The 23,282-nt window shown below is 49.6% G+C and overlaps 1 protein-coding gene across 12 annotated transcripts in view; it reads right to left on the reverse strand.

Moving 5' to 3' along the window:
- Positions 1–23,282, reverse strand: part of PLA2G6 (phospholipase A2 group VI) — an 82,667-nt gene that overhangs the window by 55,187 nt on the left and 4,198 nt on the right. For 5 of the 12 annotated variants that reach the window (XR_007517402.1, XM_049884417.1, XM_049884421.1 and 2 more), the window contains 2 exons: positions 20,669–20,772; positions 14,364–14,751 (listed from right to left, as the gene is read on the reverse strand). Coding sequence is in view for 11 of the 12 variants with exons in the window: in XM_049884417.1 (XP_049740374.1) it covers positions 14,364–14,751; positions 20,669–20,772 (492 nt within the window). In the remaining variant the exon portion in view is untranslated. Of the gene's footprint in view, positions 1–14,363; positions 14,752–20,668; positions 20,773–23,282 lie in introns of those variants that run through there. The other 7 variants (XM_049884424.1, XM_049884423.1, XM_049884425.1 and 4 more) reach the window with 4 other exon arrangements.

A 23,282-nucleotide genomic window follows, 5' to 3' on the forward strand; every position in this document is an offset into this window, starting at 1 on the left:
AAGGTGAATACACAAAAATCAATCACATTGCTATATACAGCAAGAGTTAGAAAAGAAAATTTTAATAAACACCATTTACAATAACATCAAAAAGTTTCACACCCCTAAGAATAAATCTAACAAAATATGCCTAAAACTTCTATGCAGAGAGCTACAAAGTATTATCGAAAGAAATTAAAGAAAACCTAAATAAATGGGGGGAGGGAGTGAGCATTCCATATTTATGGACTGGGAATACAAAGTTGTAAATTCTCACCAAACTGCTCTACAGAACCAGCATAATTCCAGTAACAATTCTAAAAGGGTTTTGTTTGTTTTGAGGGTCCGTGGAACTTTTTTCTGGTAAAAATGTAAAGGGCTAAGAATAGCCAAAAGAATCTTGAAGAAGACGGTGGGAGAGTTTGCTGTACTAGATATCAAAATTTATTGTAAAATCACACTAATTAAGACAGCATAGCATTTGTGCAAGAAATGGAAACTAGAAGAGGTTTCAGAAACAGACCCATACCTAGTGGGACGCCTGATTTACGACCACAGTGGCACTCTAGAACATCGGGAAAGGACAGTTTTCAATAAAAAGGCCTGGGAAAATGGGATCTCCATGTGAAAAAGGAAAAAGAAGCTTGACCCCAACTTGACACTATACATACTAATTCAGTTCCAGGTGGAAGGTCACTCTCATGATGAAAGGCAAAACAATCAAGCTTCTAGAGGACAGTGTAGGAGAACGTTCTCAGGACTTCATGGTACAGAATGACTTTCTTAAACAAAGCACAACATAATGGAGAAGATTAATAAATCTGACTTCATTAAATAGAAGAACTCCATACGAAGTTCAAGAAAGGTCTCCCGAGGCAGTGACCGTTGACCTGAGACCTGAACGGTGTGTAGGAGCTGGCGTGTGGTGATCTGGGGAGTGATGAGCACAGCAGCGATGAGCTTGGCATGTCTGAAGAGCAGTTGAAGAAAAGAAGAAACATTCCAGGAGTCGCGTGCAAACCCAAGAAGACAGTTCTCTGATTACTGCGCAGGCTGTGTGTGTGAGATGGACAGAAGCCCTTTCGTATACGGGAACTTTCTCTTAGAATTCCTGACCACATCTATTTTTCCCTCCTTCCTGGTGGTCATGTTTTTCCATTAATGACTCACCTCACTGACAAGATTATAAGCACCCAGAGGTCACACACCTTTTTGTAAACCATCCAGTGTGCACAGCACGTACTGGACAGTCTCTAAGTTGACTTATGAGGTGGGGCAGTGGAGAGAGCACTGGACTGGGAGTCACAAGCTCCAAATGCGAATCAGCTCTGTCACTAACATGCTGCGCAATCGCAAGCAAGTCGTAGTCCCCCTCTGAACCACAATCATGAAAATGAAAGACGCCACATTGCCTGGTACAGCTGCCAAATGTGAGTTTCTTCATAGACAGGACACCGGCAAAGTCAAACCTTTCTGTAATTCATGTAACGAATATTTGTAAGAATATTTATTTTTTTAAAAAGGGAAAATAAACATCGAATCATTAATAAAATCAATCATAAAAAAATCTAAGAATTTTTATTTATCAAAAGACATCATTAAAAAAAAAAAGATACCACTAAGAGAGTAAAGGCAAGGCAGTGAGTGGCAACTGCAACACCTAAAACCAACAAAGGAAAGGGCTTGTATCTGGAACACACACACACACACCCCTCCTAAAACTCTATAAGAAAATGATACACATCTTTATTTTTTTTTAAGCAGTCAAGGGAATTGAGCAGGTACTGCACTAAAGAGGATAGCCAAATGGTTAATAAATACACCAACTGGTGTTCAAACTCATTTGTAATCGGCCAAGCGCTAAATAAAATCACAATAACCTACTGCTACACACCCAACAGAATAACTAACATGTTTAAAACTGACAATACCAAGCATCAGAGGATATGAAGTAACAGGAAATCTCATTCACGGCTGGTGGGAAAACAGATTGTGTTATCTGCTAAAGTTGAAGGTATGTGTGCCCTACGGCCTAGCAATGCCACTTCGAAATAGATGCTGAGCAGGCATGCACGCAGAGATGCACCAAGAAAACTACCCAAACGCCCATCAACAGCAGAATAAGTAAAATGGTGATACGGTTACACAATGGAAGCCTACCGCAATGAAAACGGCTGGCGAAGCTACGTGCAAAAATACCTATAAAATGTTGAAGTGGCAAATGTTTTGTTATATATATATTTACCACATTTTCCTTCTGAGATATAATAACCAAAAAAAAAACCAAACCCACTGCCCACTTGATTCCAACTCATAGTTACCCTACAGGGCAGGGTAGAACTGCCCCATAGAGTTTCCAAGGACCACCTGGTGGGTTCGAACTGCTGATCTTTTGGTTAGCAGCCACAGCACTTAACCACTATGCCACCAGGGTTTCCACTGAGATAGATATATAGAAATAGATACTTCTTGCTGTCAGATGCCGTCGGGTTGGTTCCAACTCATAGTGGCCCTGGGTACAAGGGAATAAAACACAGTTCGGTCCTGTGCCATCTTCACAATCGTTGCTATGTTTGAGCCCATTGTTGCAGCCACTGTGTTAATCCATCTCCTTGAAGGTCTTCCTCTTTTTTGCTGACTCCCTACTTTACCGAGCATGATGTCCTTCTGCAAGAACTGGTCCCTCCTGATAACACATCCAAAGTATGTTAGACAAAGCCTCACCAGCCTCCTTTCTAAGGAGCATTCTGGCTGTACTTCCAAGACAGATTTGTTCCTTCTTCTGGCAGTCCATGGTATATTCACTATTCTTCACCAACACCGTAATTCAAAGGTGTCAATTCTTCTTCGCTCTTCCTTAGTCATTGTCCAGCTTTTGCGTGCATATGAGGTGATTGAAAATACTTGGGTAGCATCTCACAAGCAAAATGTTGAGCAAAGAAGCAAAATTGATTAGTATAAAAGTCCATTAGTGGTTACCTTTCTCAGGGCTGGGGGTAGGGGGCTTCTGGAATGCTGCAATATTCCACTTCTTGACATGGGTGGTGGTTATAGAGTGGTTTGTGATACATCATTGAGCTGGACGCACATTTTTGTATGTGTTATATCCACTATTTTTTAAACAGTTCTAAGAGAGAGAATAAGGGAGGAATTGAAGACAGTTGAATACAGGAAGGTCTTTCAAGTTTTGCTGTAAAGAGAAGAGAAATGTGGCACTGCCTAGACGGGGAAGTAGAGTCGAGAAAGAGCCTTTTTTTAAAGATAGGAAAAAAAAAAAAAGAAGCACATTTATACAGTGATAGAAAGATCCAGTAGAGGTGGAAGAATTATTAAGCAGGGGAAAGAATTGCCGCACTGTTGTCCTGGAGTGGATGAGAGGGGAGGGCCCAGGGTAGAGGGACTAGAATCAGCTAGAAGCAGAGATGGCACACCTATAGACACAATAGGGAAGGCCAAATATATGGTACATATGTGGGCAAATGGAAACCCTGATGGCATAGTGGTTAAGTGCTACGGCTGCTAAACAAACGATCAGCAGTTCGAATCCGCCAGGCGCTCCTTGGAAACTCTGTGGGGCAGTTCTACTCTGTCCTATACAGTTGCTATGAGTCAAAATCGACTCGACAGCAATGGGGTTTTTTGGGGGGTTTTGGTGGGCAGATGGGTGGAGAGAGTTTGTGGTCGCTCTCTCCTCTTCTGGTTGTTTCTATCTTCTCAGTGAGACAGAAGCAAGGTCATCAGCTAAGATAAGCATGCAGAGGAAGGGGCTGGAGGTTTGATGAGAGAAGAGAAGGAGTGAAGGAGCCGGCTAGGAGGCATAGAGGCAATGGACCAGCGAAACCCAAAAGGACTGCCAACCAGCATGACAGGCCTCTTGGAGGGCATGTCCTAATCTGAAAGTGAGACCAGGCAGCGTGGAGGTATGTCCTCCAGCTTGGGGGTTGGGAGGGGAGTCAGTGGAAGTAACTAGACTTGGGGTTTTGCTGAGAAAATATGATGAAGATGGAGGGGACATGAAAGTTGAGTGTATGCAAGAGAGTGACTATAATGCCAGAGCATGAAATTTAAGCTGGGTAAGAAGGGAAGACCATGAAATGGATGAGGAGCTGTGAAAAGGTAGAAGGATCCATCTACCATCTACAGGGGTAGGAGAACTGGCATTCAAGGGACTAGAGAGAATGCGCTGGAAAGACAGGAGGCAGAGATGGGGAATCGGCATGCTTGAAACATATTTACAGAAGAGCTGCTATTACTGGTTGTTATGGGTTGAATTGTGTCTCCAAAAAAGGCATGTTGAAGTCCTAACCACCAGTACGTGGGATCTTATTTGGAAAGACAGCCTTTGCGTATGCAATGAAGTTAAGATGAGGTCATTACAGTGGGCCCTAATCCAACATGACTGGTGTCCTTAAAAGAAGAGAAGAGATACAGACAGACACACACAGGGAGAACACAATGTGATGGTGAAGACAGACACTGGACTGATGTATCAATAAGCCAAGGAACACCAAGGCATGGAACAGATTCTCCCCTAGAGCTTTCAGAGACAGTGTGGCCCTGCTGACACCTTGAATCTGGATGTCTAGCCTCCAGAACCACAAGGGAATAAATTTCTGTTGTTTGTGGCTCTTTGTTATGGCAGCTTTCAGAAACTCATATGCTGGTAATGATTGGTAAGGTCTAGGGAATGACCATATGGACGAGGAAAGGCCGAGGAATCAAGAGGCCAGAGTGTGTGGAGGGTCACCTATGTGAATATCAAAAATGTCAAGAACCAAGCCAGGAGTGGGGATGGCTCCCATCTTTGAGGAATGTGGGGCAGTGCCCCAGGGGTCATGGATATCTGCCACCAGGAGAGAGAGTAGGTACTATCGGAGGGTGATGTGAGATTCAGGCTGAGGGGCTTCTGGAGGAGGGAGGGAGAGAGTCTTCGAGCAGCAAAGAGGAGCAAGGAGGACCTAATCCTACCTCCAGGCCCAGTGGGAGACAGACAAGAGAGAAACCTCTCAAGAGGGCTTCAGGTCCTAATGAAGTGAATAGCATCTGAGGTCTTAAAGCTTGCGAATGGCCACCTAAGATACAACTATTGGTCTCTACTCATTAGCAAAAGAGTAAGAAGGTAATCCAGAAACAAGTCTACACAAGCCATGACCTCATCTACCCTGAGACCAAAAGAACTAGATGGTGCCCGGCTACCACCACTGACTGTTCTGACTGGGTCCACAATAGATGGCCTCAAATGGAATGGGAGAAAAATGTGGAGCAGAACTCAAATCCTTAAAAAAAAAAAAAGCAAAGATGAAAAGATAAGGGTGCAAGGAAAGTAGAGTGCTGGAAAGGGAACAAACAGAGCACAATTAAAGAGAATGCTGACACATGGTGATAAATGTAACTTATGTCACCGAACAATTTGTTTGGAAACTGTCAAATGGGAACCTAACTAGCTGTGTAAACTCTGACCAAAAACTCAATAAAATATTATTTAGAAAAAAAAAAAAGGCGGGGGGGGGGGGTGGTGCTGCAGGGGAAGCAGTGTCCCAGGGGGGAAGACGGTACGGGTTAGGGCAAGAAGTAAAAAGCACAGATTCACCACCATGTGATAGGTCACCCCTGCCCTTCTTAGGAAGCTACAGTTGGACAAAAAATTATCAAATGTGGGAACTTTGTGAAACATGTATGCTAGGGCTTGCAATCAAGACATTATGCCTGATAACACACTTTATAAAGAAAATGTTCTACATCCTCCTTTGGCGAGTAGTGTTGGGGGTCTCAAAAGCTCGTGAGTGGCCATCTAAGATACTCCACTGGTCCCACCCCGTCTGGAGCAAGGGAGAATGAAGAAAAACAAAGACACAAGGGAAAGATTAGTCCAAAGGACTAATGGACCACAACTACCACAGCCTCCACCAGCCTGAGTCCAGCACAACTAAATGGTGCCTGGCTACCACCACTGACTGCTCTGACAGGGATCACAATAGAGGGTCCTGGATAGAACAAAATTCTAACTCACAAAAAAAGACCAGGCTTACTGGCCTGACAGAGACTGGAGAAATCAAAAGAATACGGCCCCTGGACACCCTTTTAACTCAGTAGTGAAGTCACTCCTGAGATTCACCCTTCAGCCAAAGATTAGATTGACTCATAAAATAAAACAAAACTAAATGGGCACACCAGCCCAGGGGCAAGGACGAGATGGCAGGAGGGGACAGGAAAGCTGGCAATGTGGAACCCAAGATCGAGAAGGGGAATGTTGACATGTCATAGAGTTGGCAACCAATGTCACAAGACAATATGTACATTAATTGCTTAATGAGAAACTAATTTGCTCTGTAAACCTTCATCTAAAGCACAATAAAAAAAAAAAAAAGAAATTACATCTGAAAAGCTACTTGGTAAATGTGAAATTACATAATGCCTTGTGGGCCCTGTAAAGGCCCTGTAGTTTCCCATAATATAGGACACGTGACCTGGGAAGTCCCACTTACCTCCTGAGCCTCATACAGGGCAATAAAAAAAAATGTTGGTGGGTGGAAGGCCCTCTTCTGTATCAGGTGACTGAAAATGAATCTTGTTCTCCTAAGCACATTGGACCAGTAGTCCTCCTGTCTGCAGTGGAAAACCCCTTCCCCACCATTCCACCACCATCAGGCTAGCCCTCCTACGAGAGAGGAAACTTCATATCTTCTTCCCTTTGGTTAACATGGGAAATGGCAGACCCTGGTAGTAGGCTGACCTCTAATGTGAGTATGACAGCAATAAAGATCTGCGTCGAAAAAAAAAAAAAAAAAGATTGAGAGAGAAGGTTAAAGATCTGGAGAACTCATGAGGGTCTTGTCTTTCTGCTGTCTTCTGGAACTAAGCCCCCAGACTGAACCCATATGGTGTCAGCTCCTGAAAGCTACTGCCTTGGTGGGAGCGGTCTGTGGATAAAGGGGTCTGCAAAACTCTTGAAATTCCATGCAAAATGTGTGGGTGTGCATTTTGGGAGGAGGGGGTCCCTGAGACTTCCAAGGGGATCCACGACCAAAACATGGCCGAGAATCTTTAGGCTGGAAGGCTTCCTAACACTCTAGTTTCTGGTCCAGCGCAGGCATCCCCCCTCCCAGCCACATGCTCTCCAAACAGCTCCTCCTCCACGGCTCTGAGCCTGTCATGTGCTAGTAGGCCCTCTCTCCACGGTGCCCTTTCCCCACTTCTTCTCTGGTGAAATTCTCCCAGTCCTTGCTGGTCCATCTCTAACTCATCCACTTCAGTGAAGCCTATTCTGATCCCTCCTGCCAAACACGCTTTACCTTCAGTGATCACAGATTCATTCATCCATTCAACAAATATTTACCAGGCACCCATCACACTGGGCATTAAGAATACAGAAATGACTCAGGCCCAGGCCCTGCCCTTGGGAGCTCTCGCAGTCTAGGGCGAAGACAGATATGTAAACAGACACATGGCAATCCAAGCAAGAGGTGCCACCCATAAGTATGGAGAGTGTGGAAGGAGGACAGAAGAATGAAGCCTCACAAAGCAGGGACACATGGGCCAAGGAGTCGGGAAACAGCACTCTCAGCTGAGGGAAAAACAAGGGCAAAGAAAGAAGTGTAAAGGGGCAAGGCCTCCTCGGGGAATGCGAGACCTTTACAGGATTCCATGATAACATTTATTCTGCTGTGTACACATCTACCTTTTCTGGCTACTGCATGAGCCCCTTGAGGGCAAAGACCCGCCATGTTCACCTGTGCTCAGTGAAGATGGGCCATGGGCTGGACACATGAATGAATGAGCAAGTCACAGGGCATGTGGCCATGACACAGATCACTCCCTTGTCTGACGTTTCCTTATAAGTGTTTTTACTGCAAAAACCCAAGGGGGCATTGGTGGTTCAGTGGTAGAATTCTTGCCTCTATAAGGAGACCTGAGTTCGATTCCTGATCAATGTACCTCGTGAACAGCCACCACCCAACTGTCAGCGGAGGCTTATGTGGGCCTACGATAATGAATAGGTTTCAGCAGAGCTTCCAGACTAAGACTAGGAAGAAAGCCCTGGAGATCTACTTCTGAAAATCTGCCCGTGGAAACCCTGTGGAATCACAACGGTCCAATCCTGTTGTGCATGGGGTCGCCATGTGTCAGGGGTCAACTTGTGGCAGCTAACAATAACAACAATGGCAAGGACCCAGTCCAGAGAGCCTCAAAAGTCAGTCCCCTTTGGAAGGCAAAGACCACTTGTCCAACACACTTTGCTTATCCTTCCCAGGATTCCTGGCAGGCCAGCACTGCTTCTACTGAGAGTTCAGTGAGGGACTGGCAAGGCTCATCAAATATTATGATGTCACAAGTAAATGTGAGCGGTAAATGATTAATCCATACCAGGAACAGCATTCTTGATGTTATCATAATGTACACAGCACGCTTCGAGGGACTATCCAGGGCCCCATGCCATATGTCGGGCAGGGAGGGTCCAGGGTCAGCCCAGGTGAGCTATGCAGCTCACTGCACTACAAAACAGACCTTAGGGCAGGGAAGTCAGAGTGGAGGTTCTAGAGCCAGATGCCTGGGCTGGAACCCCAGTGCTGCTAAGAGCAGCTGTGGGACTTTGGGCGAGTTACATAAATTCTTTGAGCATGTTCCCTCATCTACAAGACGGGGTCACCAATAACCTCTACCTCCTAACTGTAATGCGTTAACACTTAGACTAGGTCAAGCATGTTACTACTGCTCTTAGGTGCTGTTGGGTCGATTCTGACTCATGGCAGCCCCACGTGATGGAGTAGAATTGCCCCATAGGATTTCCTAGGCTGAAATCTTTACGGAAGCAGATTGCCAGGTCTCTCTTCCTCAGAGCCGCTAGATGGGTTTGAACTGCCAACCTTCCATTTAGCAGCAGAGCGCTTAACCGTTTGTGCCACACAGTATGTGCTAATAAACTGGAGCTACTACTATCCTTGTTGTTGCTGCTGCTGCCTCCTGTATCATCAGGTCCAATCTCTCCACCCAGTGGGGATATTGTGGGGCTCACAGGCCGTGAATAACAAAACCTGAGGAGGATTGAGGACGCCATGCCTGATGACGAATAGCAGCAAAGGTGCAAGGGAACAGCGAGAACCCCGTGACCTAGCTCTGAGGCTGGAAGCCGGACCTGGACATCACCTCTAACACGCTGAAGTACCTTGGGGACAGTCCAGAGCTCTCCAGGGAAGTCAGGGAGGAGACATTTAGGAGACAGAAGCTCAGCCCCTGAAGGAAGGGTAGCGTGCCAAGCCTGCTCTCTTCAAGCTGCTGGGTGTTCAGGGCAGGGGGAGGACTCTGGCTCAGTGCCTCGACGCCTCCTCTGCAGCCTTGCCCTCCCCACCACCACCCTCCCTCCACCTCTCAGTCGCCACTGCCGCAATTCTCCATAACCTCAACTCCAGCGTCCCACGATCTACTCCAGCTCACCCCGTCTACCTGCCTCAGCCCAACAAAGGGCTCAGCACATGGTGGCCCCTGGTGAACACTGCTAACGCTGAATGAACAGGCCGCATTATTCATACCACAAGCCTGACATGTGTCAGGCACCGAGCTGGGTGCTGGGGACATGGTGGTGAACAGGACAAACAGCCCTGACCCTCACAGAGTTGACAGTCTACCAGGAAAGCAGGGAACAGGTGCTGTGGGGACACACCACAGAAGCACCTGTTTTCCCCAAAGCCCAGAGGAGGGCAATCCCGGAGGGTGGCAGGCGGAGAAAGAGAAGATAGGTGAGGTAAGAGCCTGGGCAGAGGTCAGGGGCAAGAACTGATACCAAGACGGGAAGGTGAGGCTCCATCACATGGGCCCTTTTAAGGCATGCTAAGCTCCTGATAAGGAGCCCTGGTGGCGTGAACAGTTGAGCACTCAGTTGCTAACCAAAGCGTTGGCAGTTCAAACCCACCCAGTGGCTCTGCAGGAAAAAGACCCGGCAGTCAGTTCGTGTAAAGATTACAACCTAGAATACCCTATGGGGCAGTTCTACTCTGTCACATGGGTTCAGTGTGAGTTGGAATCCACCTGAAGGCCCCTAACGACAACCAGCACCTGATACGGTAAGGAAAGAAGAAGCCCTTGAAAGGTTAAGCAGGGGAATGACTTGGTCAGATCTGCCCTCTGGAGAGGCCGCACTGATGGCCACTCAGGAGAAGGGGAGAAGGCTGGAGGAGAGCAGGACCACAGGCAGAGTGACAGGCCAGGAGGCTGCTGCAGCCAGAGCCACCGTGAGCAATGACCATGGTCTAGAAAAGTGTCCCAGCAGCAAAGGGAGAGGCCTATAACTCTCGCTTAGACTGACACATGGCGACCTGGCGTACAGGCCACTTCCCAGCATTCTTTCCAAGTTGTGGCTGTGTAACTACGTTCTGGCCAATGGGAGTTAGTGGAAGGCATGTGTGCAACTTCTGAGAAGTGTTCCTAAAGAGAGGAAGGGGGCCCTGCTTCACCCTGTCTTCTGCCTTCCTGCTGGCTAGGAAGCTGGACGTGATGGCTGGGCCTTGCCTGGTCATCTGGGACCATAAGGTAGCCTAGGACACCAGACAAGACAGAAGGAGCCTGGGTCCCTGAGGACCTTGTGGGGCAGAGTTATCAGGCACGCCCTCATCTGCCTTGACTTCCCTTGAGAGACAAATGAAGTTCTACCCCGTTTAGACACTAGTATTTCAGGTTTTCTAACACTCAAACAAGGAGCCCTGATGGCGCAGTGGGTGAACGCTCAGCTGCTAACTGAAAGGCTGGCAGTTGAAACCCGCCCAGCAGCTCTGCGGGAAAAAGGCCTGAAGATCTGCTCCTGTAAAGATTACAGCCTAGAAAACCCTATGGGGCAGTTCTACTCTGTCACGTGGGGGCGGTTATGAATGGAAAATGGACTCAACACCACCCAACAACAACATCGCTCAAGAGGAAACTAGTAACCCTAGGTAGAGAAAAAGATGCAGATCCAGGAGATGCTTGGGAGGAGAACCTAACAGACTCAGCGATGACCTGATGGGGGCGGGGAGGCAGGAGGCATCAAGGGTCACTCCTGGGTTTCTGGGCTGCACAACCACATGGATGGCGGTGATGCCGTTGCTGAAATGGAAATGCTAGGGTGGCAGCAGATTAGAGAAAAGGTGGGAGAGACTCCAGAGCCCAGTGAGGAAGGCCAGGGGTGCAGAGAGGGATATTTGCTTAGCTTGAAACCCCACCCAATGCTCCTTATTCTGTCTCAATACATGGGAAGAGAAATGGTTTAGAAACCAGAAGACCCAGATTCTATCTGTACCTTCACCGCTTCCTAACTGTACAACCTTGAATGAAGCGTTTATTATCTCTGTGCCTCAGTTTTCTCATCTGTAAAATGGGATAATGTCTTCCTTGTCTATCTCAAAGGATCAATGAAGGATGTGTTAATATAACATGTGAAAGTGTTAGGTAAACTGTATGTTGTTATTGTTGTTGTTAAAAAAATTTTTTTTTAACAACATACACAACAGAACGAAACACTGCCTGGTCCTTCCCCAATCCTCACAATCGTTGTTATGCTTGAACCCATATAGTACCACCCAATCAAGGGTTAATAATATTATTGCTGTTGTTGGTTGCCATGGAATCGATTCTGACTCATGGCAACCCCAAGTGTACAGAGTAGAACCACTTCATAGGGTTTTCAAGGCTGCGACCTTTTGGAAGCAAATCATCAGGCCTGTCTTCTAAGGTGCCTCTGGGTAGGTTTGAACCACCAACCTCTTGGTTGGTACTCAGGCACTTAACCATTGGCACTACCCAGGGACTCCAATAGGTATGGTTAATAAACTGTTGGCCAACACTTTATTCCTCCTGGGAGGGAGGTCTGCCCACACTGGGATTTAAGCTTAGGGAGACAATCAGGAGGCCAGTCAAGGGATATTTACAGCTGACAGGATGTGGTGATGATGTGGATGGGGGGGGGTCCCCAGGGCGGGGCATCTCAAAAGCAGGGGTGAGCCGTCCTCCAAGGAGTGGCCCTACTGCCCTGATCAGCAGTGCCTGCCCCGGCCTGTGGGAGGCTTCTGGAGCTGCATGCGAGCCAGTCCTGCCCCAGGCCAGCAGCTCAGGCCTATCTGCAGCCAGAGTTTGGCCTGGTCCTGCTGAGTTCAAACTGACACATGGACTATCTACTGGACCAATAAGCAACATCATGATAAATGGAGAAAAGATTGAAGTTGTAACCAAACCTGTAGCCACCGAGTCGATTCCAACTCATAGTGACCCTATAGGACAGAGTAGAACTGCCCCATAGTGTTTCCTAGGAGCATGCGGTGGATCTGAACTGCCAACCTTTTGGTTAGCAGCCATAGCACTTAACCACTATGCCACCAGGGTTTCCTTGTAAAGAATTTCATTTTACTTGGATCCATAATCAACACCCATGGAAGCAGCAGTCAAAAAATCAAAAATGATTCACTGCACTGAGCAAATCTGCTGCAAAATACCTCTTTAAAGTGTTAAAAAGGCAAAGATGTCACATTAAGGACTAAGGTATGTCTGAAGCCATAGTGTTTTCAATCGCTTCATATGCATGTGAAAGCTGGACAATGAATAAGGAAGACGGAAGATGAATTCATGCCTTTGAATTCTGGTGTTGGCAAAGAATATTGAATATACCATGGGCTGCCAGAAAAATGAACAAATCTGTCTTGGAAGAAGTACAGCCAGAACGCTCCTCAGAAGCAAGGATGGCGAGACTTCGTCTCACATACTTTGGACATGTTATCAGGAGGGCCCAGTCCCTGGAGAAGGACATCATGCTTGGTAAAGTAGAGGGTCAGCAAAAAAGAGGAAGACCCTCAACGAGATGGATTGACACAGTGGCTGCAACAAGGGCTCAAGCATAACGATTGTGAGGATGGCGCAGGACTGGGCAGTGTTTCGTTCTGTTGTACACAGGGTCGCTATGAGTTGGAACCGACTAGGCGGCACCTAACAACTGAGCAACAGTCTGCCCAAGCCTTCACTGTGGGATCTCTGCCTCAGTTTTCTCATCTGTATTCCATTTTCCTGCCAAAACCAAGCTGGACTCTGAATTCGTGCCTGACTGGCCGAGGCCCTGACACCCTGCCCTGCTCTTTTCCTGGTGACTGGACCCATGTACCCAGGCTGCCAACTCAATCAGAATAGCCCCAGTTGTCCGCTCCAGTCTCACTTCTCACCTTTGCCCAGAGGCACCTAAGATCCAGCCAGAGTGCTCTCCCTGAGGCTCACGCCTCGCCTCTGCGTCTCTAGGGAAAGGAACAGCCTTACCCGCTCCGTACTGCCAAACAAACTCCTACTCCTTCCAGACGGACACAGAATAGCTCCTGACACCTCCACCAGCCCCCCAGAAAACGATCGTACCCTCGTGCTCCACTGTACCCTGCACTCTACCTCCGTCCCAGCGCTTCTCACCTGGTATCACAGTGCCTGTTTTGCATGCTGCCCCTAGAATGCCTGTTGCTTAAAGGCATAGACCATGCTCTGGCATCTCACCACATGGGTAGGCCGAGCCCAGGGCATGGGATGCTGGAGGTCCCAGAGATGCTCAGTGAGTGTGGAACGGATGGACGACGGGAGAGCCAGAAGGGTGAACGAACGGCAAAGGGACATCAGTACTGGCCCAGCTCAATGCCAGCCTGCCCCACTCCTGTAACCCTGCATTTCCGATTCCTTGGCCACTCCTCTACCCTATTCTCAGCCAACCCTGCAGCAGGCTCAGTTCCCTCAGCCCTGTCCTGGCCTCCTACCCTTTCCTTCTGGCCCCTGAGAGTCCCCAGATACCCTGAAAAGTGACAAGACTGTCCACTCCCTTGAGGATCTCTTGAGCTAACCCTGGCCCAAACCCAAAACCAGTTGCTGGTGGGTGATTTTGATTCATAGCGACCCTATAGGACAGGGTAGAACTGCCCCATAAAGTTTCCAAGGAGTGGCAGGTGAATTTGAACTGCTGACCTTTTGGTTAGCCGCTGAACACTTAACCACTGTGCCACAACCCTGGCCAGCCCCTCTAAAGACTGCCATGGCTTTAAAGGTCCAGGGTGAAAGGTGATCACAGTTATCACAGCAGACCTTACCTGCCTGGCCCTCTCAACTGCCCCATCCTCCTCCCTTCCCTCTGTCTGAACACGTCAGCCTCCTGGCAGGGGACAGCCCAGTCTCCTCTCCCCAAGTTCCTGCTGCTGGGGGCCTGAAGGCCAGAAAGCCAGACTTCTAGGAACCCCCTCCCACCACGCTAAGAGCAAAGGCATTTCTCTGAGGGGCAGTCTCCCCTCTTGGCCACTCCTCAGATATAGACCCCAAGAAGCTGCTTCTCGGCTGAGAGGCCGCCAGACCGAGAGCTGGGAGGAGGCAAAGGAAGGCAGCGCGTGTCCCGGCTGATCGGCACCCACCGGAATCCACTCTGTGAGTTCCTGGGGTTGACCAGGACGCAGTCCCAGGTGCGATTGCGGGTGTTGTGGAACAGAACCAGTTGCCCTTCCTCTCGAACCCGGCTGCTCACGTTGTAGTCTGCCACAGACACCTCTTTCACCCGGAACGGGTTAGAGAACAAGTTGGTGACGCTACTGAGGGTGTTGACCAGGCGGCCGAAGAACTGCATCTTCCGCGGGCTGGGCGCAGAGGCCTGGCTGCCTGCCCCCTCAGACTGGAAGAGAACAGGGTCTCTGGTCAGCTGGGCGCGGTCTCCCATGCCCACCTCACCAAGTGCAGCGGGTTCCTGCACAGGCACCCAGATCGCTCCCCACCAGCGTTGCTCCCTGATTCTGGGCCTGCGGGAACCTGAAAAGGAGAAGAGAGAGAAACAGCACTGAGTGGGGGGCAAGGAGGCCTGAGGGGCAGTTACAGAGCACTCTGGGCAGGCTGGGCACCTAGCAGGCTCCCCTCCTGAACTGCCATTGTGACCCCAGAGCTGTCCTGCTCCCTGACTCAGTTTCCCCAATAGAGACTCAGTTTCCTCATCGGTGACGTCGGCAGCCCCCATGTGTCTGTTAGTTTGTGGTACGGTGGGGCCTTGCATGTTGCTGTGATGCTGGAAGCTATGCCACCGGTATTCAAACACCAGCAGGATCACCCATGGTGCACAGGTTTCATCCAAGCTTCCAGACTAAGACAGACTAGGAAGAATGACCTGGAGGTCTATTTCTGAAAAAACCGACTAGTGAAAACTTTATGAATAACAGCAGAACACTGTCTAATACAGTGTCGGAAGATGAGCCCCTCAGGTTGGAAGGCACTCAAAATACAACTGGGGAAAAGCTGCCTCATCAAAGTAGAGTCGACCTTAATGACATGGAGGGGGTCAAGCTTTCAGGACCTTCATTTGCTGATGTGGCACGACTCAAAATAAGAAGAAACAGCTGCAAACATCCATTAATAGTCGGAATGTGGAATGTACTAAGTATGAATCTAGGAAAATTGAAAATCGTCAAAAATGAAATGGGATGCATAAAGATTGATATCCTAGGCATTAGTGAGCTGAAACAGATTGGTATTGGCTGTTTTGAATCAGACAATCATATGGTCTACTATGCCAGGAATGACAAATTGAAGAGGCCTGGCATCACATTCATTTTCAAAAACAACATTTCAAGATCTGTCCTGAAATACAATGCTGTCAGTAATAGGATAATACCCATATACCCCAACACAAAGAAAATAAAAATCCTCACAACTGGACCAATAAGCAACATCATGATAAATGGAGAAAAGACTGAAGTTGTCAAGGATTTCATTTTACTGGGATCCACAATCAACACCCATGGAAGCAGCAGTCAAGAAATCAAAATAGGCATTGCACTGGGCAAATCTGCTGCAAAGGACCTCTTTAAAGTGTTAAAAAGCAAAGATGTCACTTTAAGGACTAGGGTGTGCCTGACCCAAGTCATGGTGTTTTCAATTGCCTCATATGCATGTGAAAGCTGGACAATGAGTAAGGAAGATCAAAGAAAAATCAATGTCTTTGAATTATGGTGTTGGTGAAGAACACTGAAAATACCACGGACTGCCAGAAGAACCAACAAATCTGTCTTGGAAGAAATACAGCCAGAATGCTCGTTAGAAGCAAGGATGGTGAGACTTCATCTGACATACTTTGGACACATTGTTAGGAGGGACCAGTCCCTGGAGAAGGACATCATGCTTGGTAGAGGCTCATCGAAAAAGAGGAAGACTCTCAATGAGATGGACTGACACAGTGGTTGCAACAATGGGCTCAAGCATAACGATTGTGCTGATGGCGCAGAACTGGCAGTGTTTCGTTCTGCTGTGTGTAGGGTCGCTGTGAGTTGGAACCGACTCGAAAGCACACAACAGCGACAACAACAATGTGTGCAGTGAAGAGCCCTGGTGGCAATGGTTAAAGTGCTTGGCTGCTAACCGAAAGGGCAGCAGTTCTAACCCACCAGCCGCTCTGGGAGAAAAACGTAGCAGTCTGCTTCCATAAAAATTACAGCTTTGAGAACCCCATGGCTCTGGCCTCTAGGGTCACTGTTGAGTGAGAATTGACTCAACAGCAATAGGTTTGGATTTTTGGTTTTAATGTGGGCAGCACCCACTGCTCCCTGCTCCACAGAGGTGTTGTATTGGCAAAGGGGATCACAAATGGGAATGCTGCTCACGGTGGGCAGGAACACAACATGCAGGGGAGGGGCTCTCACCATGTCCGAGAATTTCTGGCACTCCAAGCTTGGCACAGGTCATTTCAATTCCACAAAATCAGTGTTCCCTCTCTACTAGGTACCTACGACACAGGGACCAGGATCATCTCACCATCTATCGGGGGGCAGGAGATGCTAAACATTTGTCTCAAACTTTTGGTGCCAAGGAGCTCCGAGAGGGCCCCCAAACAAGCTTTTTGAAATGCCTGTGTGTAAAGATGGAGACACCATACACGTGGGCTCGGGTGGCCACTTTACAGTGCAGATTCTCAGAGCCACCCTTTCTGTGGTGGCAATTGTCCCAGTCTGGACGACAAAATTAGCTGTCTTGTTATTTCCTGGGCTCCTAGGAGCACACCGTCCGCCAAAGGCACTGCCCCCAAGGCTGCGGAGAACCGTCTGTAGGCTGCTCTGCTCTGCCTCCGTGTCCAGTCAATTCCAACTCATATCAACCCTAGAGGACAGAGCAGAACTGCCCCATAGGGCGTCCAAGACTGCAATCTTTATGGAAGCAAACGGCCACATCTTTCTCTCACAAAGTCGCAGGTGGGTTTGAGCTGCCCTTTCAGTTAGCAGCCGAGCACTTAACCACTGTGCCACCACAGTCACTGCCAAAAGGCACGTCAGACAGCAAAGACGGGGCTCCTGAGTGTGGGTACCCCGGGAGGGGCCTGGAGATCTGAGTGGACGTTAGTGCCCTCCCTGGCTCTGTCCCAGCCTATGTGCTGAGAAGTGTGCTGAGGATCAACCTGAGGGAGAAAGGGAAGAGCAAGAGGCCTACAAAGACCCATATGAAACGGGAGGAAGGGTCAATAATGGAGCCCCGGTAGCACAATGGTTAAGAGTTTGGCTGCTAACCGAAAGGTTGCCAGTTCGAACCCACCCAGCAGCCCTTCGGGAGAAAGACGTGGTGATCTGCTTCCGTAAAATTTACGGTCTAGAAAACCCTATGGGGAAGTTCTATTCTGTCACATGGGGTCACTAGAAGTTGGAATTGATCCAAAGGCATCCAACAACAACAACGGTCAATAATAGTTATATCAGGAGACGTTCACTGAGCACTTATTATGCAGTAGGCGGAGCTAAGCACATCGCATAGATGGTCTCATTGAAGATCTCACATCTGAGGCGGGGCGCTGCGAGCACAGGGCAGCTCTGAGCCACACTGACCAGCTACGTTACTTAACCTCTCTGTGTCTTAGTTTCCTCATCTGTAAAATGAGATGCATAAAAACAGTACCTGGCCTGTAGTAAGTGTTCAATAAATGCTAGCTAGCTTTACTTTGAACATCCCCTTTTCCAGAGAAGGAAACTGAGACTTGGAGAATGCTGACTGAGGAGCTTTGAAAGCATTCTGATGCTTTGTGATGTCCTTCCTTTTGCGATTAGTAGTAGGCTGTGGTGTGAGACGCTTTTGAGCCTCAGTTTCTCCTTTAAAACAGGGCCAACAACACTCCCTCCAAGTGTCGTGAGGATTAAATGAGAACGTTTATGAGAATGCTTAGACCTGGGTTAAGCTTTCTTCTGTATTCTGCACTTGGGGACTGTAAGGACAGAGAAGCTGGGGTGCCTGCACCCCTCTCCAGGGCCAGAGAACAGGGGAGGGCACCCAAGGGAAGGTATAAAATCTCTCCCAGGAAATGAACCCCCAAATGGAAGACACAACACACATCAGTACATGTTATAACAATGTCTGCTGTGACACAGAAATGAAAGCAACGTCAATATCCAACATGAAACCAAAAACCAAACCAGCTGCTGTCAATCGATTCCAATTCATGGCAACCCCGTGTGTTCCAGAGCTGAGCTGTGCTCCCTAGGGTTTTCAAGGCTACGACCTTTTGGAAGCAGATTGCCAGGCCTTTCTTCCAAGGTGCCTCTAGGTGGATTTGAAACGCCAACCTTTGGGTTAGCGTTGTGCCACCCAGGGACTCCATCCAACGTTAGGATCGTGCTAAATTGTGATACGTTCTACCCAAGAGATGTAGCGTAGTCGCTAAAAGTTGGGATTGTGAAGATTGTAACAACTCAAGAAACGCAGACGGCATCCTGTTCCAAGGCTCCGCGCCGTCAGGTCCACGCCGTCGCCCAGACTGGCTGTGTGCACTGCAAGCATGGCCTGCAAAGGCCCTGCCTCCAGGGCAGCCTCCCCGACTCTGCATCTCCCACCCTGTCTGCACCACACCACCAACCAGTCCCGGAAAGTAAGGCTTTCTCCTGTCCCAACCACACTGCAGTGTCTATCTGAATGTTTGCCTCTCCTTTTCTGCCTGGAGAAGCCCTGGTTACCTGTCACAACCAAACTCAGCTACCACATCCTACTTAAAGTGCTCTTGATGTACCACCCCCAGCCCCCAGCCCCCAGGGTCTCTCCCTGCCTGTGCTGCCCTCATCTTCAACCCATTTCTATTATTAACCCCCTGTGTGCCATGACTGCCCCTCCTACCTCACGCGCAGCCACCACCCATCTGGCAGCGGAGGTCTGCGTGTTGCTACGATGCTGAGCAGATTTTAGCAGAGCTTTCAGACTTTTTTTTTTTCAGACTAAGACTAGGAAGAAATGCCTGGCAATGAACTTCTGAAAAACCTCCCAGTGAAAGCCCTATGGATCGCAACCGTTCAATCTGTTGTGTATGGGTTGCCACGAGTCAGCAGCTAACAGCAACAAGAACAGCCAGATTGTAAGCTTCGCAGTAACGATCACACCAAACGTTCACGTGCCTCTTACGAGACTCTGGTCTGTTCTAGGAGCTTTCACGTACATTAATCATTTCACCCAGTCAACAAGCCCATGAATTCAGTACCATCATTATCCTCATTTTACAAATAAGAAAACCACAAAAGAGGGAGGTAAAGCAACACGCCCGAGGTCACACAGCAGGCAGGTGGGGGAGTGAGGACTGGAGCCCAGGGGAGCAGACTCCAATTCTGAGTTTCTTACAGGCAGGTGCTGGGTCTTCTCCTCACTCTCAACCCTGGGCCCCAGCACAAAGCTTGACACAGAGAAAGTTTGTTAAACATAATTTAGCTAAGTAAAAGTATGCACAGGAAAAAGAAAAAAAAAACACAAAAAAAAACACTGATAGGAAACATACCAAAATATTAAGAGCCGATTAAGGTACTGGGTTTATGGGCAATGTTTTTCTTTTCCCTATTTTCCAAATGGTATGCACAACGTTTTTATATTTATTTTTTTAAAGAAGGGGTATAGGTTGGGGCCCTGGGGCCTGCTGCCAGGAAGGTGGGGGGGCATGGGGTCAGGCCTGGGTGTGGAAAGCAGCTCAGAGGCTTCCCAGGGGGCAGGCCCACAGGTGCCTGGAGAGGCCTCTCAGGAAGGGGAGAAGAGTCAGGAACATCCCGAACCCAGGAGTCCCTCAGGTAAGTGGTCGAATGTCACCATGGGGGGCCCAGCTGGATCAGACAGACCCCACCTTGGCCCTGCCTCCAGAGGAGAGCCCCCTGCCTCAGGGTCCCAGCCCTCACTCTCAACGGAGGCTGATGGGGGAGGGGGTGGAGCATTCACAGCCCTGTGGCCACAAAAAGAACAGGGACTTTGGGCGCGGGACAGACCTGGCTGTCCTCCAGCCCTTGGGTTGTCATGAGGATGAAATGACGTCATGTGGGGAAAGTGTCCGGGACGCCAGGCTGACTGTGGGCACACAAACAGTGGCGTTGTTATCACTCAGTGGAAGAAAGGAAATGAAAACCAGCAGCCACATCCTGGAACAGTCACGGCGTCCCTAGCCAGGAAGAGAGCTGTGCTTCTCTCTCGTTTCTAGCAACTTCCTCCTGCCCCCCAAGTAGAAGCCTTGTCTCCAGTCACCCCTGACCCCAGAGCTCAGGGTCTGCAGGAGGGGAGGACGCTAGGCTGGGGAGTGGCTGCCCCAAGAACCTCTGAGGCCCCGCTCAACTGGTCTCCTGCCAGCCCGGCCTCACTCCTTGCTCCCCCTCTCTCGCTTTCTCACATCCTCCCCTTGGACCTTCCCCGGGTGCAGTCTGCTGCTTTCCCCTACTGACAGCTGTTCTCTGCTACTCCTCACCTGCACTCGCTCCCTGCCTGTGACTGGTACGTGTTTCAGTCACTCCAGGGTCATCTGGCATGGACAGTATACTCCCAGGCACCGAGGCGGCTTTGAGCAGCTCTCTCAAATGCAAAAACAGAAAGACACCAGCTCAAGAGCTTCTGAGGTGATGGTGAAGGTGACAATACTGCCTGTCTCCTCCGGGTAATTTCCAGCTGCCAATTTTGTCTCCCTGAGACTGAGGCTGCAGGTTTTTGGCCTACTCTCCTTACCTCTGATCACCCACCCCCTGTCAAAGGCCCAGCTTGCCCTCTTGGTTCCTTAAGGGGAGTCTGCTGGGTGTAAGACTCCCCTAGGGGAGATGGAAGGCAGAAAGGACAAGTATTATTACCCCCATCTTAGAGATAAAGAAACCGAGCACCAGAGAGGCCTCAAATTGTGGATGCTTCAACGGCAAATTAAAGTGGGACATGCTGATGCCCACCAAAAAACAAAAACCAACCAACCCTCAGTGGGATCAGAGGGGGACTGGAACCAACAAGTAGAATCTTTGATGAGCCTCCTAAAAGTGGCTACTCGGGCTCACGAAATGAGTAGTCACGGTGGGCCTCAAGGCCAGTACGTCTCCAAGAGCTCATAGCCCCTGGAGGGGAAGCGTGGGGAAGGGCTGCTGGAGCAGGTGAACTCCGAAGGAAAAAGAAGAGCCAGCCAAGGAGGCAGCTCATGGATCGGACTGAGGATGGGAGCCCGCGTGACTGGTGAGCAAAGAGCATGAGAGCGTTTTCATTCGGACTGGATCGTGTCTGTCGGGATCAACATGAACACTGGTCATTACGCGGCCATTAGCGGAGCAACTCCAGCACCCGCCATGCTCACAACCCTCTGTGAGGAGCCAAGCTCAGGGAGTACGTGCAATAGAGAACAGGGGGCTGGGGAGAGGAAGAGGTGTGTGGGTCGGTTCTCTGGGGTGTTTAGTGAGAAGCCAGTGAGGCTATGGAGTCCCTGAAGGACCCAAGAGAGAAGTCGTCCCTGCCCTCTGGGGCCTGCTCATCTGCCAAAGCCACCAGGCCCTGGGTGCAGTCCTTTCTGCTCTCCCGTGGGTGGGTGTGTGTGAAAACGGCTCTTCTGGAGTGAAGGGGCCAGGTTTGGTCCTCCCTCGCCTGGCCTGCCTGCAATGCCCTCCCCCCAGCCTGCCAGCTGGCCCTCTGAGCGCTCGGCACACTAGCTAGCACTGTGGGCACTGTGTACATACACACAGGAGGGCAAGGGCCACGCCTGCCCCATCCTTCCCTGCTCCGTGCACATCACGGGATACAGTAGGAGGGCTCCCCATCACCCTCCAGGGCAGTGACACAAGCGCCCACATGAGCTGGCCCAGCCCACCCACCGCAGCCTGGCTACACCATTACCCCGTCCCGGGATTCTTCACCCTCCCGCCTCAGTGTACCTGCACCAGCTGCTCCCTCTGCCCACTCTGCCCTCCCTGCTTTCCTAACCTTCAAATAAAGGGCTTTCAGATAAACAAATAAACCCTTTCTTGTCCTTCAAGACTCAGTTCAGGTGCCACCTCCTCCAAGAGTCATACCCCGCGCCCTCCTCTCCTCTCAGCCCCAGGTGTGCCCCCCACATCCACTGCATACCCCCCACTTGAGCACTTATCCCATGAGTACGATAGGGTGCCTGCTAGTTTGGGTTCCCCGCGCCCCCTTTTATTTGTTGACCCAGGCACCGAGCACACTGTTCCTGACCCACAGTAGGTGTTTAATAAGTGTCTAGGGAGTCAGAGAGTGAGAACAAATGAATGAGCCTGCAGAGGAACCCCCCACACACACTCTTACTCTGTAGCTGGTGGCCATGTGGAGCAGACACCATTTCCCACCCCTCCTGCACTGCCACATGCCTCGCCACCATTGAACAGAACAAAACAGAGGGTTGTGCTCAATCCAACCAGATGCTACATGCTCGCAAGGGGCACCTTTCTTGAGCACCTGCTATGTCTCAGGAGTGGTACTAGGTGCTGGGACTAATCCCTCCCTGAACTTGGCTCTGGAAAGTCCAGCTTACTATGCCATCAGAGTGCTTAAAGCTGAGCTCCCCCTGTATTCCAACCAGGAAGACTCTTCAAACGCTCTGCTTCCCTCTGGACTGAGCCTGGCACGTGGAACAGGACAGCTGTCTGGGGTGCGTGACAGGATCTCGAGGCAGCCAGGCCAGGAAGCCGCGCTCACAGAGCTGGCCACATGGGGGATTCTGGGAGCACGAAATCAGGCCTCACGAGCCCCAGCTGCTGCTTATGACAGGATGTCCCATGACTGGAACAACTGCTGGGCAGTGCCGGCAGCAGGACATTGACACCCTCCTGTGCAGCCAACATTACCCCGTACCCACTGGGCTACAACATGGGGTCTGATCAGAGCCCCAAGTCTGCCCTGATGACAGTGGCCTTCTTTCCCGCAGCTCTTAGTGTCTGCACCACCTAGCACATGAACACATCGCGCCCATGACCCCCATCCTCTCACAAGACCACCAGGCTTTCATGTTGTGAGCTGCGTGGAGCTCATAAACGCTCGTGAAATAAGAAAGGTGTCATTTGTTATCCCTGTTTGCCTTATGGGGAAACTGAGGCCCAGAA

This window comes from Elephas maximus, chromosome 4, assembly GCF_024166365.1.
Source record: "Elephas maximus indicus isolate mEleMax1 chromosome 4, mEleMax1 primary haplotype, whole genome shotgun sequence".
Lineage (NCBI taxonomy): Eukaryota > Metazoa > Chordata > Mammalia > Proboscidea > Elephantidae > Elephas > Elephas maximus.